This window comes from Triplophysa dalaica, chromosome 4 (assembly GCF_015846415.1).
Source record: "Triplophysa dalaica isolate WHDGS20190420 chromosome 4, ASM1584641v1, whole genome shotgun sequence".
Lineage (NCBI taxonomy): Eukaryota > Metazoa > Chordata > Actinopteri > Cypriniformes > Nemacheilidae > Triplophysa > Triplophysa dalaica.
In genome coordinates this window covers 26,716,829-26,739,208 of record NC_079545.1, presented here as the reverse complement: position 1 = coordinate 26,739,208, position 22,380 = coordinate 26,716,829, and the positions used below count along the sequence as shown (strand labels likewise).

The following is a 22,380-nucleotide window of genomic DNA, read 5'->3' as shown; positions in this document are numbered from 1 at the left end:
TTAAAGGGCTTGAAAGAAATCATTGTGACACATGAAACAGAACTTTAACACTGCAATAAATGAAGTTCTAAACCCGGGCTCGGGAGGTGCCTAATCATTTAGTTATATCAATTATTATTATAAAGGGCAGTTTCCCTCACAATTACGATTCTTCCGGCATCTATCCTCCACCCCAGCTCCTTTTCATTCTTCCTTCTGTCAAACCTAAGGGGGACGTCGTGGTTCGAGCTCCGGGTTCAAGCTCGCTTCAAGGACAGCAAGTCAAGCTTAATTTAACATTTACGGCAAAGACTGAATTAGAAGTCGAGCTCGTGAACCATATCTCAAAGCTTAGTGTCATGTTAGGTCAACCGCCAATCAGCAGCATTTTCACTAAAAACAGATCTAATAATTAGCATGCTGACAAATGATTTAAAAAACATGTGGAACTGACAGATTTTAGAATCAGATTTTAATCGATCTGGTGGTTTCTAAATCAGGAGGTCAACAAACATGTCCGTTTTTTAAATTAAAATATAACATGTTATGACCAGCTAGTTTGCTTTAGCTGAGCAGACATTCCTGCTTGTTAAAATATTGCTTTAGTCGGTGCATATTTTCGAATTGTATCCAAACGGTCCAGTTTTTATGTTTCCTTGCCAGCTGAGGTCTCGAAAATACTTTTTGTGATTAATAGATGTTTATTTATGTTTTGTTACATTAAAAATATTTCCCAATTAGAACATTGTTCATAAGGAAATCATTTTGACAGGTAAAGATAATACGTTGCTGTATTTTTGTATCATTTATTTAGTTGCTTGTCTACACTATCTTTCTAAAAATAAGCAATTGTTGCTGTTCGTGTTTAGATTACTGTTGTTAAAATAAGCGTGTCATCATCAGTTCTTTAATGGTTGGGGTCTAAAGTGTTGAAGCAGCGTGAGCAAAAGGAAGCTCACATTAAGAGAGATTGGAGTATTAGAGAATGAAGTAACTCAGAGAGGACATATTTTTGTAGGCCAACCCAGAAGTCAGCCCCAAGCTGGGCCATAGACCTGGAAGATTGCAAAAAAAGCTCTGTGATAAAACGTTTTGTGATGTTTACACATTATGGTGTGGTTTCCCGGACTAGTCCTAGAGTAAAATAAATGTTAGAGCTGTCTAAACTGAAAACAGTTAGCAGTAACATATCTTAAAATACATCAGTGCCATTGCTTTCTCACAAAATGCACAAAAGTAACGTTTTTTGTAAGGCATGTTTGTAAATTCAACTTAAATGTTCTATTTTAAATAAGGCCTAGTCCTGGCTTAAATGTGTCCCTCTCCGTGAAACCACCCCTGTGTCTATCAAGATAATCTTTACAAATGAACACAACATTTGTTACTTTTAAAGCATAAATACAATCGGCAGAAGTAAAAAGCTATCATGATGCTATAAGATATCGACGTCACCACCATCAAGCCTCCAACAACTCTTTCAAAAAGGTGCTTCCAGGTAAGTAAATATCCTGTGAATGAATGCATGTTCCCACAAAAGAATGTATTTGCTTTAAGCAACTTGTTAGCAACCGCCATTTTTAAGACACGATAAAGCTTTAAAAAAATCATGAGTAGGTTATAACTGGTGTGTTTTATGTCATAGATTAAAATGCTAACCACAGGCCTTATTTCAGGAAATTTACCCAGAACCTGTTAAAAAAGAAAACTTTGGGGTAATGGTACCGGAATGGAACCGGAATGCTAACTCACATCCGGGGCTTGAAGACAAAAATAAGTCATGTCTGTTTATATGGTGAAAGATCATAATGATGTTTACAGCTCTGTTATATGGATGAAACACTTATTTGAAACTGTGTAAACATTCAAATATTTACATGGTTCAGTTTGTCTCGCTGTGCGGATGAAACACACCAGCGACCGGCCACCAGAATAACCCTGGCGTAGGTATGTTTACTCAGTGTTGAACAGCTATCTCTTCTCATTTAATGACCTCCCCCCTAAAAATATTTAAACAATTCTTAGAACTGGAAGCCAAAGTGAAGTGATTATTACATATTCAGCTGCTGAGTTGTTTAAAAACCCAGATTTCCCACCAGCCCTTATTGAGAGAATGACTGACACTGTTCAGTAAGTCGTTTTATTTAAGGGTTAATCAATTAATTATGCATTTTCATAGAAGACATAAATGGCAAGTCCTGTGGTGATGGCCTTTAGAACAGTTAATTAATCAGTTTGACGTGTTGTTTATAATGAGTTGTCCAATAGCAAAATCACATTGAGTCAATGAATTGAATCAAGTTATATACCTGTATGCAAGTCATTCTAGTGATATAAACTTCTGGTAATTATATTTTTTATTCCGTTTGCGAGCAGCTCACTTTGACTCAAATGAAAAAAGCAAATAGAGCCATTGAGAGAGAAAGAGTTGCGACCACTCCATTGACTCCAATGAAACAGTTTTTTCACAGCAATGGCGGTTCATTGAGGCTCTCAATTGTTCCCAGAAGTTAATTGTAACGCATTAAGTTGCGGCTACTAAGCTCATAGCTCTGAAAAGCGAGGTGTGCTATGATTGGCCAGTTAACCAGTGGTGATTGGTCGATGATGCAAGTGTGTGACGGAAATGTAACGGCTCTTACCATATTTGGAACATCAGGTTCCAAAGCAAATGTGCTGACAGGTACGCCCATCTTACTAACATATACATTAAGGCGGTCTTAGTCAACTCATACCCCAAACTGACGTAGATTTGTGGGGGTGTGGTTACACGAGGTGTTTCAGGCAGGTCTGGGTGAGCATTCGCTTTTGGATAGAATACATCTTTTCTTCCGACACTTAAATTTTTGCTATTTTACGTGTATTTTACATGCATGGGAAATTTATAACAAAACAAAGACACAGAAAAACACGTATTTGCGCGGCATATTTGCACGGTCTATCCTTTTAAAGGCCAGCGACACAACACTACAACAACTTATCATCCATCCAAGACTACATACATCATGTAAAGATTAAAGAAGCCATTATGTCATTTCAAAGCTGTATTACTTTCTCTCTTTAGCAGAACTCAATAGACGATATTTTGAAAAATGTTGGTAACCGAACAATGTTGGAACCCATTCACTTGCATTGATTTTGTGTGCGTACAAAGAAGTGAAAGGGCACCAACGGTCTTTGGTTACCAACATTCTTAAAAAACATTTTTTTTGTTTTCTGTAGAGGTTGGTGCATATACTTTACATAATTAGTCAATATTTGTGTATATTAGTCAAGTGCAAGTTGCGTATATTTTCATTTTTATAGTGCATTTTGTATCGTACACAATAGTTTAATTTACTTTTAAAAAAATGTAAACATAAAAAGCATTTTTTGTTTGTTTTGGCATTTTTGTCAATTATAAACATATCCCCAAACATGAACAAGTTAGGCCTACAGGAATGATGGTTCTTTTGGTTTGCTTTTGCCCACAGAAGAAATGTGACTAAAATCTGCTTTGTCCTCCTAAAACACCGCAGCCTTCAAATGTTTCACCATCTCACTAACAAACAGCCCACCTAAAATAAAACCACTGCTTAGCAGACAACACTAATGCAGCCCTATATTCAGAGTGGTGCAGAACACAAAGCAGGATCTTAATTAAACAACATATGATACCACCAAGCTCTATAAACAGAATAATGGTGGAATACTCAAAGGTGTCATCGGGCTATTATCTATTTATTTTGTAGTTTATACAAAATAGTGAATGTAGGGAGTAAAGTATGTTGAGGTTACTATGGTGATATTGTATATGCAGTCATTATCCCTAGAGAGGTAGACTACCGACGTGCCACCAATCTGCCTTTTCTCTAACTGCTTTGAAGCCCGTTGCATTCTCAATGCATTGCAGACAGTCCCTCAAATCTCAGACAGTTTCACACCTTCATTACTCTCCAGTTCGTTCCTTACTTTTCGTTCTCATATGCTAGAGAATGGTGCCCCCTATTGATGCATTTACATGGCGCCTATGTCAATATAAAGTGTCCACAGAGAACGGGCTCCAGGACGGCTTTGACATTCTTAAAATCAAAAAGCACATGAAAGGGCTATAAATGAGCAGTAACAGGACTTTCAATGAAATTAAAATTGATTGCTGTAAATAACCCGGGTGTCAAAACAAAATGTCATCATGCAAAATTAAAATAAAAGGACTTTGGTCGTGTGTAACCTTTCGGTGATGTTTTCAGTGTCTCCGAGAAGCTATCATTGGGCGTAAATATCCCAGAGCAAAAGCCAATGGCTTGTCCATCCCCGCGTGCGCTATGACGCTTAAAAGCGCATCATCACTCCGGCAGTAGCTATTCTCTCTCTCTCTCTCTCTCTCTCTCTCTCTCTCTCTCTCTCTCTTTCCCCCTCATGCCTGCGCATTGTTCATTGACAGTGTCTGCTGAACAGAGTGCAAGTGGCACAGGGCGGCTTCTGATAGCTCAGAAAACTTGTTGAAACTCAAAATTGCGGAACAGTGGAGATAAACTTAACAAGATGTGCAATTTATTTACAAATAAGAACTAAATTGTTACTCATTTTAAAGACTTTCAAAGACTCCTTATGTCTCTCCGTGTAGGAACAGGCGAACTAGGAGGTGTGCGCGTTCGTTTTTACCTGGGAACATGTAGTACAAAAGCGATACTGGGTATACAAAAGGTAAGAAATATTGTTATTAATCTTTTAAAGGTTGCGAAGTTAGTTAATTTGTTATATTTTTTAATCTTACTAATGCAAACTGATTTTGTACATACTGTGACAGAAAGGCAAGAGAATCGTTTACATGAATGGATGAAACTATTATTTGATATTACACTGTACCATATGTACATCACAGCCTCGCAAATAACGAGCATCATGGACAAATTACATACGCAGGCATCAAACATAGGCTTCAACGTCTCAGCAGAATGTGTTGTGTTTTGTTGTTGTTTTATTAGTTTGTAAAATATGTTTGCAACACTAAAGTATTATTATTATTATTTGTGGATGTGATATGAGTTAGGACACGTGAGGACTTTCTTCTTGAATGAAAAAGAAAACTTTCCCTCAGCAGAACGGGCTGTTTTGAGTGGAGATCCAGACTTTCTGACGACTAGATGATTCGGTTTATTACAGGCATATCTCAAAATAACTATGTGAAACGCCAGAGTGGCCAATAGCAAAGAAGACTACATGTACTGATTGTCAAATGTGGGCTTTTATATGGTGATTTCGAAAAAGATTCACAGTGGAGATCTGTATAATTGCAATCCACTTTATGATTGGCTAATTGTAGAGTGCATCTGTCAATTGATGAGAGTATGCACAATTATATACAAAGCTAAAGTCAGGGAGCTAAAGAGATACACATTTGTAGCAAAACAGACCGTTAAAAAAGGGAAAAGCAGAGATAAGGATAAAGACAATTTAATTAGTTTTTCCTTAGGAGGGAAACTAAAACGTTGACCCTATGTTTTTAAACAATTCATTTTTATTTTATCTGTAGATATAAAATGAATGAAACTCTGGACCTGAACATTACCGTCGCGGTTGATGATAACTGGACTTTTACCAATGGCTCCAGTGAATTTTTCTTGCCTCAGAACAACATCACATATGTTGGATATTATCTGCATCAGCCAACAGTAGCAGCAATCTTCATAGTGTCATACCTGCTCATATTCCTGGTCTGCATGGTTGGAAATGGAGTGGTGTGCTTCATAGTCTTGAGGAGCAAAAACATGCGCACTGTCACCAACCTCTTCATCCTCAACCTCGCCATCAGTGACCTTCTTGTTGGGATTTTTTGCATGCCAACTACTCTTCTTGACAACATTATTACAGGTCAGTGCTGTGGGAGAGAAGTGGGTATTTCTTGTGATTCAGAGTTATGTGTTAATGCATGCTTGAATATTAAACTCACATTTGTACATCTCCTTAGGGCTACCCTGACCAGTGAAGACTAATATTCTAGTACCCAGAACGCTTCATTTGACATTAAATAAATGCTCTTCTGCCACCAAAATTTTAGACTTATAAGTAGTTTTAAAATGCACTGTGATATTGGGTCAATTGCAGTAGTATCTTCCAAAATGTGTATGTTAGCATAGCACATCACAAGCATCAGAATACCAAGATCCAGAAATAAAAGCTATTATTTGCAATTAGCTGAACACATCTGGGTCAAAAGTGTGTGTGTTAATATAACTGTACATACTGCAGGTTTTAAACAAAATCATGCATTTTTATTTTAATATTACCATTATTATCTTTCAAGTTGCTTAACCACAAGATACCAGGAGTTGCAAGAAGGGCAGTAAGAAACACTATTCAGTGTTATACTGTATGTCATGCATGTATCCATAGAAACAAAGTCATTGACAAAATTAGTGCTCACTATAGTTTAACGGACACATAAGAGTCATAGCAGTGTTGGCACTCAGTTGAGCTCAATGTAAATTTGTGGTTCCCATCAGTGAAAGGCCAGATTCCAGTGCAAAAATCAGCCAAAGCTGTGTAAAATGGTATAATATCACTAAAATGTATCAAGAAATCTGCTTTACTTCAGAGCTGTAATGCACTGTTGTGACACAAACTATCAGGACCATTGTCTACTGAGGTGAAAAACTAATTATAACCCATCTTGTCATTGATGAAGATGGGGAAATCGCTAAAAATGGCTTTGCTTTCTTTAAAGATATAAAATATTTCATTTATAAATTCAAAAGGTCAAGGTGCAGTCTGGTGTCAAAGCAATCTAGAAGAAGAAGTAAAGCAAGAAGAAATTCCTCTTAAAAAGTAGTGTTGGTATTGAAAATTGGTGACAAACATTATTCATTCGGTTTTAATTTTTTTCAAAACAAATATATGTATATAATAAATTGAGCATAAGACAGCTATAAAGGTTTTACATCTGCCTTGTGTGAAACAATATGGTTCAGACGGTTTTACAGTACGGTTAGACTGTTACAAAATACGACTTTTGGTTTGTAAAGGATGCTTTTTTATTATGCTTTTTTTACACAATGGACATATACAGTATAGACTGTGATTTTTGCATGCATGGAATGCTATGGAATATTAACCATTCTTCACACTCGTGTAGAATTAACAAGACCTCGATTTAAAATGTGTGACAGTAAACGTTTCTGTGAATACGCTACTGTATTCTTATTGTTTAAAAATAAATAAATACTCAAATGAGCACACAGTACACTATTACTCTAATAACGAATGAAAAGTTAATGGGATTGGAAATGTGTGTGAACACAAGGCGGGCAGGAAAAAAGCCTTTTAAATTATGATTCATGTTAGTCACCCAAGGCCTGGAGGAAGTGCAAGTGTGTCTCTTGTTTTGTTCGAGTCACTATAAAACAAAACCAGATTAGTTCTGGACACTAGACACGCACAAATTCCCCACCCTCACAGTGATATATTGTTAAGCCTTTCCCTAAACCAATTCACCTCATCCAATACAAAAAATCTGCAAATCCTACCTGATGGTAACTGTAGAAACTGTATTACCATGGCAAATCTGAGGGCATTTTGTGGCTCTGGGCCATAGATCCCTGCATTGATCGCATTACTTTAAAAGGAGAAAAATTCTGTGAACTGCTTGGTATACAACATCATTAACCTGAGACCAATGCAAATGTTAAACCTTTTGAACTGGTGTCAGTGCATATTTTATCGAATCAGGTTAAATTGTTGTTTATAAAGATCCTCTTTTTGACTTTTATCTGTTTTTTTCTTGTCGTGTGAGGTAAAGAATTCATTTAAATGTAGAATTAAAACAAGTAAAATAGCACTACAAGTGAGGTAGAGGCATAAAGGATTTGTCAAAAAATGTGTACATGTTACATACTTTAGAGTTAAAGGGATAGTTCACCTTCAAAATGAAAATTCTGAAATTTTTACAAGACCTCTTGTCATTTCAAACCTGTATGACTTTCTTTCTTTTTCAAAACACGAAAGAAGATAATTTGAAAAAGGTTGGTAACAGAAAACTGTTGGTCCCCATTGACTAGTATTGGTTTTGTGTCCAATAGAAGTCAATGGGAACCTACGGTTTTTGGTTACCAACATTTTTTTAAATAATGATTTTGTGTTTTACATGATAAAGAAAATAAGACGATGATGATAACAGGTTGAGTAAATGATGACAGAATTTTCATTTCGAAGGTGATCTATCCCTGCAAGAGCTTTTGAATATTTAGCTGCTGTCCGGCTGTCCAAATCCTTGCAACTCCATATTTTGTGATTTTGTGATTGTTTTTAATTATTATTAGTCACTTGTTTTGGTTTTCACTGGGTTTTACAAATATAGAATAAAACGTATTGAAAAGTACTTAAAGACTATTCTTACAAGTTAGTCAAAAATCACAAGTTTGCAGCAGTGGCATGGGCTACAGAAAATTCTCACCCAACTTGTTCATTTGTGGTCTATTTCTGTAATTTAACATTCTTACAGTATTTGTCAAATAAAACGCTATTTTACAGTGTAATTCGATTTGTGAGTATTATGATCATTAATATATGTGGCATACGACCTCTCTCTTCTACGCAGGCTGGCCATTTGGAAACATGGTCTGCAAAATGAGTGGGATGGTCCAGGGCATATCCGTCTCAGCTTCCGTTTTCACCTTGGTTGCCATAGCAGTTGACAGGTAATGTTGATATCAGTTGGTATCTCAGCTTAAGGCATTAATATTATCCTGTCAGAAGATCCTATGACACAGAATGAAGGCTGCTACACTATCCTAAAATAATCAAATCACATTTGTTCATGAACATTTAATGATATTTGTTATATTTAAAGTAAATATTTTGTACATTTCTTTAAATCAGGTGTAAAATCATTTTATCTAAGTTGTTAGGTAATTTCATTTAGTTAAATGCTTTCTGTTCCATTATGTTTGAATGATTTCACAAGTGATTGACTCTGGAATTTGTTATGCTCAAGTTTTTCGAATACACTTTATGAGGCTTTGCTTTTAAGTCTTTGTGTAAATGTAAATACAATTAAAGCAACCAATAAGCAGAAAAAGAAAAAAAATTCTGTAAAAGTAAATCCCTGAACATAATTTTCTTTCCCTTTATTCAGTTGTAAATGTTCAGTAATGTTGCAAAACTTGTTTTTATGCCACGCGTTTTTTGTTTCTGAACCCGCATATGTTCTTCAGGGTCACAGGAGCTCTTCCAAGCTTATCGGACCAGCCACACTCAGTATAGGCGCCAGTCCATCAAATTTATGTTTGTTAATATATTTAACTGTGTCTTAAGTTACACTTACATTAAGTTATTTTGCAGACGCTTTTTTTCCAAAGCGACTTACAAATGAGGTTAACAATAGAAGCAATTAGTACAACATATGGACAACAAAAAACGCATTAAAACTGGTCTCAAATAGCCTACCACAGTGTACAAAGCTATGCTTTTTTTCTACTTAGGATAGAAATAGTGTAAAAAGAGATGGAAGTCATTACTAATCGGTCAGGTGTTGACGGAAGAGATGTGTTTTCAGCCTATTCTTAAAGATGGATTAAGAATCTGCTGATCTTGTAGCAGTGGCCAGGTCATTCCACAAATGTGGAACAGATCCAGAGAAGATACGCGAGAGTGATTTTTCCCTTTTTTGATTGCACTACAAGACATTTTGTTTGTTTGCAGAGCGTAGGGATCAGGATCTGATCCCTAGGTCTGTATTAGCGAGTGAAGATGGGGGTGCCGCACTCGGGTGGTCTTGTGGGCAGAGCTTTGATTTTGTTGCAAGCGACTATAGGGAGCCAATGTAACTTAATGAAGAGAGGAGTGATGTGTGCTCTCTTCGGTTCATTGAAGACCACTCTTGCGTAGCATGTTTGGACAGGAAAGGTCTAATCTTCCTAATGTTGTAGCGGATAAATCTACATGACATGGTAGTGCTGTCAACATGATCCATGAAGTTCAGCTGAACATCGATTACCATTCCCTCTATGGCTGTTAAAATGCAACTCGATGCCTATGAATCTGGGCTTTATGTCAGAGGCGGTCCTGCGCTATACCCGAGACCAGGGATTTGCGAGGGATTTGCAGGCGAGTGCATCGGCGGAAAGCTGTTGGGCACGGATGCGGAAGTGGGAACATCGTTGTGGTGTACGGCAGAGATTACCCTCAATGCTTCTTTGCATCACCCGCTCCCTAAGAGCAAAGTTGAGGAGCTCAGAGTTAATACCAATGTTCGACATGAGTATCATGATTCATGCCTGCTTGTGTTCACTGAGACAATGGCCTGACTCGCTCATTGTCGTAGAAGGCTTTTCTCTGGTGTGCTCTGAAAGGGACCGAGAATTGAGACATGAGCAAATGGGGTGGTATTTGTGTTTATGTTAACCAAGTGTGGTGCTCGCAATTTTCCGTGAGGGAGCTGGTCTGTAAATCCGACATTGAACTTTGAGCCTTAGGCCTTTTCATCTACCACGTGCATTTGGGAACATTTTATTATGTACTGTGTATGTATCACCCAGTGGGGATGCTACAAAAACAGCTAAGCTTACAGAAGTCTGTGTTCATAGACAATTAAGACGTACCCATGAAGCACCTTGTTTTATTTTTGTGGATTTTAATCATTGCAAAAATACTTGTTTTGGGAATGTCAAGATGCTTACATAGTTAAGGTTATACCGGCACTAGGGTCCTCCGAACATAAAGGTGTCAATCTAATTCCTACTTACAAGTCCTTCCTTAAGAGCAGTAAACCACAAACTAAAACTGTAAATGTGTGGAATAGTGAAAGCATTGAAACCTTAAAAGGCTGCATGTCCTGCATGTAACCTCTTTCATAGTCTGGACTATTACGGACTACATTCACTTCTGGAAAGATAATGTGTAAAACAAACAAAAAAATATATATATCCAAATAAGAAATCGTATAAATGTAAGGAAATTAAAGTGTGCATAGTACGGAAAAAATGCCATTTGGGAGAGAAGACTTGTAGCTGTGAAGGATGCTTAGAAGGAATTTAAATATAAATTAAGGGTAGCTATGAGGAATGAGAAATTTGAAATTGATTGTTCGACTATGGACTCTAAAAAATTATGTGACTCTCTGAAATAATTGACAAATATGGCTCCAGCTTAAAGATCTATCAATGTGATAGATGAGGGGGCAAATGCAAATGAGTTGAAAGAGTTTTATTGTTTGTTTGAACGTAAGAGATTTCGCTTGGCTTCTGGGCCAGATGGCATCTCTTTGCGTGACTATTGAAATCTTGCAGTGAGGAGCTGGCAGAAGCCTGGGGTCCCATTTACCAGAAGTCCATAGACACACATGTTCCCTCAATCTGGAATAGTTCTATCATTATTCCTATCCCGAAAATAGTTGTAAGGAGAATAAAGACTATCGACCAGTGGCACAGGTTATTTTCTACCCGTGTTTTGAGGCCGGCTCGACAAACGTTTGGTTTGATTGGGCGTTCCGCCATGAAACCTTTGAAGTAAACGCCCACTGCTCTGATTGGATAGCAGTTTGCATAGTAAACTTGTTGAAGCCTTCTGTGAATTTGGTTAGACACTTAACGTTAGGCGACACATTATCCCTATTCGCACGGATTACAGTAGTATTATCTGGGAACCTTGTGTGATTTAGAAATTACCTCCCAACATCTGTATTTAATGTGGCGCATTTGCATGGGATAAATGAAGCCTGTGATTTAATTTCACTCAAATGGACTGACTTATTTCCTGGATGTGATGGCAAGGCTTTATATATAGTTTGTGTAGCCTATAGTTGTAATGTGTTTAATCATATCCCTACCTGTCAGCAGACATAAAATCACTGCGATCGTGAATCTCAAAGTTTCCATGATAAATAATCAAACACGAGACTCAAGTTACCCTATTGATATGACCCAGCACCAGAAATAATGCCAAACCCTTCCAAAAAATAATCTGCGGTAATGTTTTACCCACGTGAGCTGGAACCTCTTTAAAATAAACTTTAACCACGGATTGCTAATGTCGGAATCCGAAGGAAGGTTATGTAGGGGCTGTGTTCTTCCAGAACCAGGAACTGACTCCACAATATTTTGCAATCTTTAACGGCATGTTTATTGCTTGCTCGCGCGGACCAGTGGGCGGAACAAGAGAAGTAGTTGTTGATATTTTTCTGTGGAGGTGGTGTTCAACCTGTCATATGTGCATTCCAGGACCTGACGTTAACCAGGCCTGGTGTCAATAACACTTGTAATTTCAGTAACAAGGGCGTTTTCAGTTCTTACACTTACAGGATGTTGTCTTAAATATGATTCCCTCTTATATAACAACAGCTCGGGTTAAAACTGAGGTCTTAATTCATCGCCCCTTTAAAACAGAGGTGAGCTGTATTTCAGACCCATTTCAATTTGCATATAGGAGTACAGATGATGCTGTTATAGCTATGACACATTTTATAAATAGGCATTAGGAGGATTCTAGCTTATATGCACGTCTTTTATTTGTAGATTTTAGCTCAGCTTTTAATATGCTGTAGCCGCATCTTTTAACTGCGAGGCTGAAGTTAATCATTTTATTATAAAATGCTACTATTTTTTTTAACTAATCGAAGGCAGCAGGTCAGTGTTGATAGAAGATTATCTGATTTCAGAACTTTGAGCACAGGAGCCCCTCAGGCTGTGTTAGTTCACCGGTTTTGCTTTCCTTTTATACGGATGATTGCAGAAGGTTTTATTCTAATAATCACATCATTCATTTCTCGGATGATACTTGTCTGAGTAATTTTCAGAGATTTCAAGGTTTGTGAATTGGTGTTAGGACAACCACCTAGCTCTGAATCTCAATAAGTCAAAGGAAATGGTGTTTGATCCGAATCTCTGGAATCTGTGTGCTGAAAACTGAACTGGCTGGATTATTCATACTGCTTGGAAAATTATTGGTGTTAAAGAACAGACTTGATTGCAGACTATTTACGAACAGGCAACTATAAAACAAGCCAATAAGTTTGTCTGTGATTCATACCCTGTTTTGAATACACAGTATGAGCTGCTGCCCTTTGGGAGGAGGTTTAGAGTTACTCGTTGTGGACTGAATAGATTTAAAAACTCATTCTGGTGTCTATGAATCTGTTAAATAGTGGCAGTATGGAACTGTATTGCAGTTATTTAATGGTGTGTTATCTTTGTTTTGTAGAGTTTCTACTTCTATTATTTGTGTTTGTTGATTATTGTGTGTTAATTGTGAGCTGACTGCAGCATGGGTGATGGCCCAAGACACATTTTCCAAGTTTTCATATGTTGGAAAATAAAGTTTATCCACCCTTACCTTACCTTCCAGGTTTCTTGCCGTTCTGGAAGGTGTAATGGTAGAGCCTAGTTGAATGGAGAGCTTGGGATGAATCTTCGGGTCGGGCGGGATTGCAAGCAGTTCTGTTTTTCTAAGTTTCAGCTGCAGGTGAGCGAAATGTCCCCCAGACATACTGAAATGCCTGCAGTAACAGTCGGATTGTCAGACTGAAATGACAGGTGGAGTTGTGTATCATCCACATAGCAGTGACAGGAAAGCAGTGTTTCCAAATAACAAACCTAGGGATATCATGTATAAGGAAATGAGCAACGATCCAAGCACTGAGCCCTGAGGCACCCCTGTATTGAGATTGACTCAGAGACCTCACCTCTCCAGGATACTCTAAATTACCTACCTGAGAGATAAGACTTTGTATCATTGTAGCACGATTCCAGAGACACCCATAGCCTTAAGGGTCGACAGGAGAATGTGGTGGTTAACGGTGTAAGAGCCAGCAGATAGATCCAGTAGAATGAGTACAGATGAGTTAGAGGCTGTTCTTGCCAGTCTCAGGGCTTCAATGACCGAGAGCAGCACCGTCTCGGTGGAAGGACCACTCTTGAAACCAGACTGGTCGCTCTCCAGGAGGTTGTTCTGCGTGAGAAAGGAGGAGCGCTAAATACAACATGCTCAAGAGTTTTGCAGATGAAGGGGAGGAAAGATACCGGTCTGTATTTATCTTACAGTGCAGGATTAAGATTGGGTTTCTTCAGTAGCTGGCCACTTTGAAGACTGTGGGAAATGTACCAGTGGTGAGAGACAAGTTGATAATGTGTTTCAGAGCAGGAACAACCGATGGAGAGATGGCCTGGTGGAAATGGGTGGTGATGGGATCTAGCGTGAAGGTAGTCAGGGGGTTCAAATAAATTACCTTCGAAACGTCAGATTCACACATACTCAATGAGCAGTGTGCATGTGGTGCATACAGATCCGTCATGTGCCATTGTGCTTAAAAAAACGAACAATTTCAATTATATTTTATATTTAGTTTTGATGTTCGGATGGTACTTCAAAACACTTGATGCATACTTGAAGTTATATTAGCTTAATAAAAGAGTTTCAAAATAACTTAACATCCCTTCCAGTGGCAGATGAAACTGCCTCCCATTCCTTTTCTTTAGCATTCAAGGCTTTATAAGGACAGTCCTGGGGGTCATAAATCACTTTGCATTTCTCTACCTCAATAATTAGCCGAGTATCATCCACTGAGACAGCCGTCTTGTACTGTCTGGACCACCTGCTTGTTTGCATAGAATCACCTTCCTCACGCAAAATAAACACTGTAGAATAATTAAACAATTTGCACTGCATCTGCGAAGGACGGACCGCACCGCATCCGCATGCTGTGTAAATGATCTGATCCATTAACAAGGGGACGTAAAAAAATATGCACCGCATACGCACTGCAACAGTGTATGTGTAATTCAGATGTAAATTTATCATTCAAGTTTTTAACCCGATTAATATAATTTGAACACACTATTTATGTACAAGAGAAAGGTTTTTCTCAAATCAAGGTCTAAAATAAGTTTTTGTTACACCTAGTAATTTTCAAACTTAATTTTTTTTCAAAGCTATAATATTCATTCAACTTTTGTTCATTTTGGTTTTAAATGTCTTCTGTGTGTCAAAGGAATTGTCCAAAAGCATTTGTCACTTTATTGTTAGACTGTTTTGTGCAGACTTCACAAGGTCTACACAAGATTCCTCAGAATTGCAGCACCCTTCATTTACTCAACAGTCATGTTGTCCATGTTTTACATATCCCCTTCCCCTCATTAAATTCACCGTCCTTTTCTGACACCAATACCCCTACCCCTCATGTGCTTATAAAATAATTTGATAGTGATTTCATCCTTATATGGTCTGTCTGTTGAAAACACATTTTAGTTGGCCATTTAACAGAATTTTACATTACTAGCCACAGAAATCAGTGCAAAATGTTTTATTTTCCTTTAGATTGAACCGATGGACCTCTATGCCCACCACAGCATGGGGCATTTAAATGATGTAAAATGAAAACGTTCATTCTAGATGTTGCACTGGGTGGATGTGCCCATTTGTGTATGTGATGTTTGGTAATTCAGTACATCTGTTCCTGCTTATTTCTACCAGATGGTGAATCAGTGATCTCCTCTTACATTTTTGCACATGGAATAACATTTAATTGTGTTTAAAATGTAATTGTGGTCAGCTGAGGTTTATAAACCAAAAGGCATGTAACAAGTTTAGCTTCATGTAGTATTAGAATATACATTCATACCCTCAGATTGCTATGGCTAGTTTGTATCCTAATCCGTATTTGTTCCTATAAATTAAAAGGTCAAATGCATTAGATAAGATCCTTTCATAATAAAGATAATCTAATTAGTGATGCATATACATATATACATTGCTCATTTTTATCTCAGTGAAATTAATATTTGAGGTTTGTAGAACAAAATATTGATTCTGGGGTGTCACGAGCAAGGCAGGACGAGAGCCGCGGGGGAATTACGCAGGAACCGGCGAACATTCAAACAAACTTTAATCAAAATAGACAAACCATAACACAGCCACCTCACGGTCGACTGCCGTTCACAAGAATATAAATACAAACTTAACATATGTCCGGGCCCGGTCCTCTCTTGTCGTAAACTCTGCCGCTCGTCCTTTTATGCTTCCGATCTCCATCATGAGAAATACGGACCCGGTGCAACTCGCAGCTGACATTATCATTCGCATCACCAGCCCCGCGTCATTCCCTCACGGCTCTCGTCCCGCCTTGCTCGTCACATGCGGTAGTTAAAATCAGGGTTTAAAGTGCCCCTGTATAGCAGAATTTTATTACTCAAACTTTATCTTTCATCAACTTAGTTGATGTAATAGGATAAAGATTTTAACCTGAGTTTTTGAGAAAACTTTTATGAATAAAATACCCACCAATGATGAATTTGCTCTTCTTTTATCTTAATGCATATTTAAAACACCACACAGACATATAAACAACAATAAAAACTGGATTTATTTTTGTGCTGTAACTGTTGTTACTTTGTGTCAATATTTTGCTCTGCATTTGTGTGATTAGAATCGGTATTTCTTGCCAGTTATGCTGGGCACAGAATATGTGAGGATTTGATGAATTTGTCAGTTCCCTTTTCTTATTTTTCAGATTTAGATGTATTGTGTATCCCTTCAAGCAAAAACTGACGATATCAACAGCAACCCTAATCATAGTCATCATTTGGGTGCTGGCAGTGTCAATCATGTGCCCGTCTGCTGTCATGCTTCAGGTGACTAAAGAACAAAGCATCCGTGTGTTCCTGGGAGACGGCAATAGAACGAGCCCTTTCTACTGGTGCAGGGAAAACTGGCCCAGCCAGGAGATGAGGAAGATTTACACCACGGTTCTGTTCGCCAATATTTACCTGGCTCCTCTCTCGCTCATTGTGATCATGTATGCAAGGATTGGGATCACTCTGTTTAAAACGGCTATGCCAACCGGAGCAAAACCTGGCCATGATAACCGGCATTCAGTGTCAAAGAAAAAACAAAGAGTCATCAAAATGCTCCTCATTGTGGCCTTGCTCTTCATCCTGTCCTGGTTGCCTCTGTGGACGTTAATGATGCTGACAGATTACGTTAGACTTACCGAACACCAGTACAGGCTTATCAACATCTACATCTACCCTTTCGCTCACTGGCTTGCCTTTTTCAATAGCAGCGTTAACCCAATAATTTACGGTTTCTTCAATGAAAACTTTCGCCGGGGATTTCAAGCCATCTTTAAGTTCGGGCTGTGCCCTGTTGGCGGTCAACATCGGACCTATTCTCACAGGATGCAAGGTAATTCTGTGAGGCCGGTTAACATCCAACCCTCAACGGAGCCCATCTCTTTGAATAGCCTGGAGAACAGCTCAAGGAGAATGAATCATGTCAACGAGCAAGATTTAGTGATGGAAGATTTAGAGAAGGTATCAGAATGCAGTTTGGAAGGAGCTTCTCTTTAAAGAGGTGAACAGTCAAGCAATGACCATTTTTGTTTACATAATGATTTACACAAAAGGCCCAGTACATCTTGCATACAGAATATTATTTATCTACACATGTCATTGTTTCTCATAAATTGTCTGTCTTTTGCAGCTTAGATGTATGTATTTGTTGAGGTGTATACCTGGCAGTATATCTACACTGAAGTTTTAAAAACCATAACTTTTTGTGAAGAAAATGAAAAAAGAATGAAAACAGAAACCCTGTGAAATAACAGGCTTTTAAGCAACCAGTAAAATAATGTATAGTTAATAATTTATGTTTATCTACTGTATGTTTATCCACAACTACTGTGTATTGATATAAATATAAATATTTTATAGTTTTTAATTTATTTTATTTATTAAATCAGCAGCAAAACTGCCATAATCCAGATAGGCCTATAGTATATTAATTGTTTCTGGATTAAAAATTGGGAATATTAATAAAATATACATACAAAATTTCCTACCACATTATTATTACTCCTATTTGTTGAAAAAATAGGGTTGTTAATAATAGCAATATAATTTTTTTAAAGACTCTGCTCCATGAATAACAACTCAACAGTTTTGATTTCCACCTCATACTGTCTATACTTCAGTGTCGGCAGAAAGAGCTGTTAGATTAACTGTTTGACATACAGTATATGTATATGTTTTGACACATAGAAGTCTGATTCACTCACTTATAAATGTCAAACATGTCTTCTCTCTTAAATACTAATGTTTTCAATCTTGCTGAGGGATTGGATTATTGAACTATGGACTGGTTTAACCAGTAAACCACAAAAGTGCTGTGACGCTCCATTGTATATAGTGTCAAATTCTTGACAGCAATATTATAATATTACAAGGTATTTTGTCAATTTCAGCTCCCTTAAAGGGATAGTTCACCCTAAAAAGATAATTCTGTTCTGAATTACTCACTCTCTAGTTGTTCCAAACTCTGTGTGGATTTCTTTGTTTGAAAGAACACAGAGAAAGATATTTGGAAGAATGCTTGTAATTAGATCTAGCATTGATCATGACAATTGACTCCCATGACAATGCCCCAGAACTGTTTGCTTTTCTTCATTCTTGAAAATATCTCTTTTTGTGTTCAACAGAACAAAAAATCACCTAACTGTTTCTACTGTCAGTGGTGTCCAATAACTGTTTGGTTATACAAGCATTCTTCCAAATATATTTCTCTGAGTCATCAGAACATAGAAATTTGTAAAGGTTTGGAACAACTCCAATCAAGGTGAGTAAATAAAGAGAGAATTTTTATATTTGGGTTAACTATCCCAAAATGAAAATAGTCTATAAGAAGCCAAAGTAGGATTAACTATTGTGCATTTCAAGCATGACCCCTAGCTTGGAATGCCACAAGTGTGGACAGTAAAGACACTCGAGTTGTTGGACTTGAATATGGGAACTCGTGTGCAATCAAAATAGGAACAGTACACTGTAAAAGATGGGGATATTATAGGGAAATTTCCCTTATAATGTGACATAGTTTTTGTTTTATTATTTTTCCTGAGATCTACCTATAAATTATTCAGATTTTTATAATTCATAATTTGGTTATTTTTGACCAATTTTTTGATCCTCTCTCTAAAGTTAAGGGGCTGGTTGCTATACCTTTGAAACCAAAAATGTTAAAAAGAAGAAACAGTGCTTACGGGTTTTAGGTTTGCTGTCTCTTTACAAAAGCCATTGCACATTGTTACAGGTTTAATCTCAGAAAAAGAAACGAAGTAACTTGTAGGATCTACAGGGATATGCAGATAAGATGGTGTTACGTCTCAGCCTCGTAGAGAACAATTTTTGACAGGTTACCACATTTTGCTCCTCTTATTAGTTCTGGTGGAATAGAAATAGGCCTATTATCCTAATACCACTTTGTGACTGGGCAGGCCAAGTGCTTAGACACTAAATAGGCACTGTTGACAGGCAAGTCGTGACTCATGGCTTAATACAGGATGAGCAATTTTAGCATCTTATTTGAAATGTTTTTATTAAATCGTTTTTTTAGGACTGGCTCATATTTAGAGTACAGACCAAATCAATTAGCCCAGCTAAGGTAATATGTATATGTATTTATATTTATATTTAAGAATATGAATATACCATTCTTAGATTTGTATTCTGCATTATTTATGTTTTGTCATTAATTAAATAATGCATTATTGGCCCAAAATCACTGTGTATGTCAGCAGCCTCTTTCAAATAGAGAACATCCTTTACAATGATTATTTCTACATTCCATAAACCAGCGTACACAAAACTTGACTGCAAATAAATCTGAAATCTGTTGTCAACAGTAAAGGCATTGAGTGTGTTGGTGATTGTCAAACAAGTTGAAGATACGTTATAATGCTAGCTGACAATACATAATCAGTGCAGTCTCAACATGATTAAAGCATTTCTTTGTTATGACGTGATAAATAAGACAAGGTAATGTCAGAACAGTCAAAACACAAAAATATACTTATGATAATAGGTGAACACTAAGCCGCAATTTCCCGGACAGGGATTATTTTAAACCAGGACTAGGCCATTGTTAAATTAGGATAGTTAAATCATGTTTAAAATGGTAATTTAGTAAAAAAAAACATTACAGGTGTATATCTTGACACAAAACAATCACACTCATATATTTTAAGATATATCTTTTCAAGTGGTTTTCGATCAAGAAACTTAAGGCTAGGATTAACCCATGTCCAGGAAACCGCCAATAAATGTCTGTGTCACACATTATTAATATACAGAATTTGCGCGATAACAATTTTTTTTAATCAAAAACAACGCTGTAAACTAAGGCTTTGTGAATGTTGTTCAATTATTGTTGGCTACATGCTGATGTTGACTAAAATTGTGCATTGTTTCAAAAATGTGATTGTGACTGACTGATTTTATAAACACTTTGTAAGCAGACATTGAGTCTTGAACAGCTTACAAGGACTGAATGAAAGTGTGTTCGGGGTATTTTTTGAAACACTGAATAGATGGATACAAAATAATTAAGAGCTTGTGTTTTTTTTCTCATGTCCTTCAGAGTGATATTTATATTGTGATAACATCGTTCTTTGGTGTATATGAATAATAAAAGTAAATTACAGTTGCTTGTTTCGGTCAATCAAAAGTACTGTGACATTTCTATATTTCTTGTTCTTATTTTTTCTTTAACTGTAACTTAATTACATCCAACATTGCTTAAAAACTCATGTTCATTTGTGCATATGTCAGATATTGCAATGTCTTGTATGCTATTTAATATTTTCATTTTCAGAATATTTTCATATTCTGATTGACAAAGTAATGCAATTTCATTGTTCACATGCGCAAGATTCTAGCCGGAATCCTGATACCTTTCATACGTGTGAACGTAAACAGCATTACAACATAAAGAATGGTACATTTCTGATCCAGCTTCCATGTGATTCATCACAGATCTATTAATACTGGATTTCTGGCTAGTTGCTTCTATAGTATCCAATGGGAGAGCTGAAATCTGTGTTTCGTAATATATCAGGCATTCCCTGTTCTAAGGCCTGGCTCCAGTGGTGCCTATGACATAGGGAAATTGGGACCATTCTAAAAAAAGATTCAGCCTACTGTGCGTTCAGTGCTCAATGAATGCATAGCACTGTTTGAACATGGGCTCAACCTTCAAACTGACTTTGATGTTCAGAGTAGCATGATGAAACAGTGGCAATAGAAAAAACAGGCGAGTATGGTAGTGGTGGTGGTGGTTTATAATCGATGCATCTTCCATTGACTTTTCCATGTGGTCGTAGTATTGTAAATGTTCCACTGTCTCAACTTTAAGTGCTTATGTACGATTCACAGTCACTGATCTCAGCTGCATGTGCCAATCTTTTCTTCATGTGTAAAATGACATTGAAATATGTTGCCCAAAATGATGCCTTGCTAAAACAGACATCAACAGTGTTGTTGTTCCGAAGTTACACAATTTGAGGAAACTGAATAAATTAAAATGACTGTACATATATTGTTATGTTGGTTTTCTGTGACCATTGTCATTTGTCTTTGCAGAATGAAGTATAAAGCTTGTGAGTTTTTGAATGATGTAATACAAATATCATGTGCTCAGGGTAATAAATCAATGTGAAGGGCTTGAATATAAGTCTATTTTTCATTTGCCTCTGTGTGTTTAAAACAAGATGAACTATGAATTGGCGAACATTAAAAGGTTATTATATCTGTAGCTCGGTGGAGCTAGGCTCTGGTAATGTTAGTTCAACTTTCACGGACCACACAAACAGATAAAATGCATAACTTTAATCCACAGTAGGTCGCTGTAAATAAAAGCATAACTATGAAATGAGAGATAAAGGTCCAGGGTTGCACTTTTTATTTTAAAAGGTTTTGTTACACTGTGCATTGTTACTACAAAAAATAGGTACTGAATCATTTTTATTATTAATTAAGCGTAATTAATAATTAACTAAAACCTAGTCCTAAAGTATATGAATGAGTACGATTTTTTCGTTTTACAAAAACCACTAGCAGAGTCCTAATTTCAAATGTTTTCCCGAATGTTTGAATCCAGATAAAATTACCAATGTAACATGTGATGATGAGGTTCTGCTGCAGAAATTTAGTGCTGTAGTGTTTGACTTCATGTGCCACTGCACAGACTTTTGACTTATTCGTTATTTGAAAGCAATTCTGTCGAGTCGCTCTTGTGATACTTTATCATAAGTCAATTGATCTGTGCAGCGCCTCATGCAGTGACACATCTCATGGCAAAACAGTGAGTAAAAAAATATGTAATGGAAATTCTATAGCATAGCACTCTGTTGACTTACGTTATACCGTAATTACTTCATGACATCCATGATCATGATTTGTGAGTCTTGTCAAATTGATTTCCATCGGTAGTGGAGCTGAAGACTTCCATCATTTTGCATGATACTGTATACAAAACGTTTAAACAGTCCACACAAATTCCACAGAATTTTGTACTGAGTGTCTTTACATGTTTCATCCAAATTTAACAATCGCCCTAGGAAGAGTTGGATTTTTTTTTATATAGTTGGACATGAAGTAGGTGGTACTA

At 37.0% G+C, this 22,380-nt stretch overlaps 1 protein-coding gene across 1 annotated transcript; it reads left to right on the top strand.

The window, feature by feature from the left end:
• Positions 1-4,510: 4,510 nt before the first annotated feature.
• On the top strand, positions 4,511-18,136 carry npffr2a (neuropeptide FF receptor 2a). The gene is made up of 4 exons (XM_056746249.1): positions 4,511-4,662; positions 5,492-5,829; positions 8,552-8,651; positions 16,454-18,136. The coding sequence occupies exons 2-4, from the start codon at positions 5,499-5,501 to the stop codon at positions 17,289-17,291; spliced, it is 1,269 nt and encodes a 422-aa protein (XP_056602227.1). The 5' UTR covers positions 4,511-4,662; positions 5,492-5,498; the 3' UTR covers positions 17,292-18,136.
• The last annotated feature ends 4,244 nt before the right edge of the window (positions 18,137-22,380 follow it).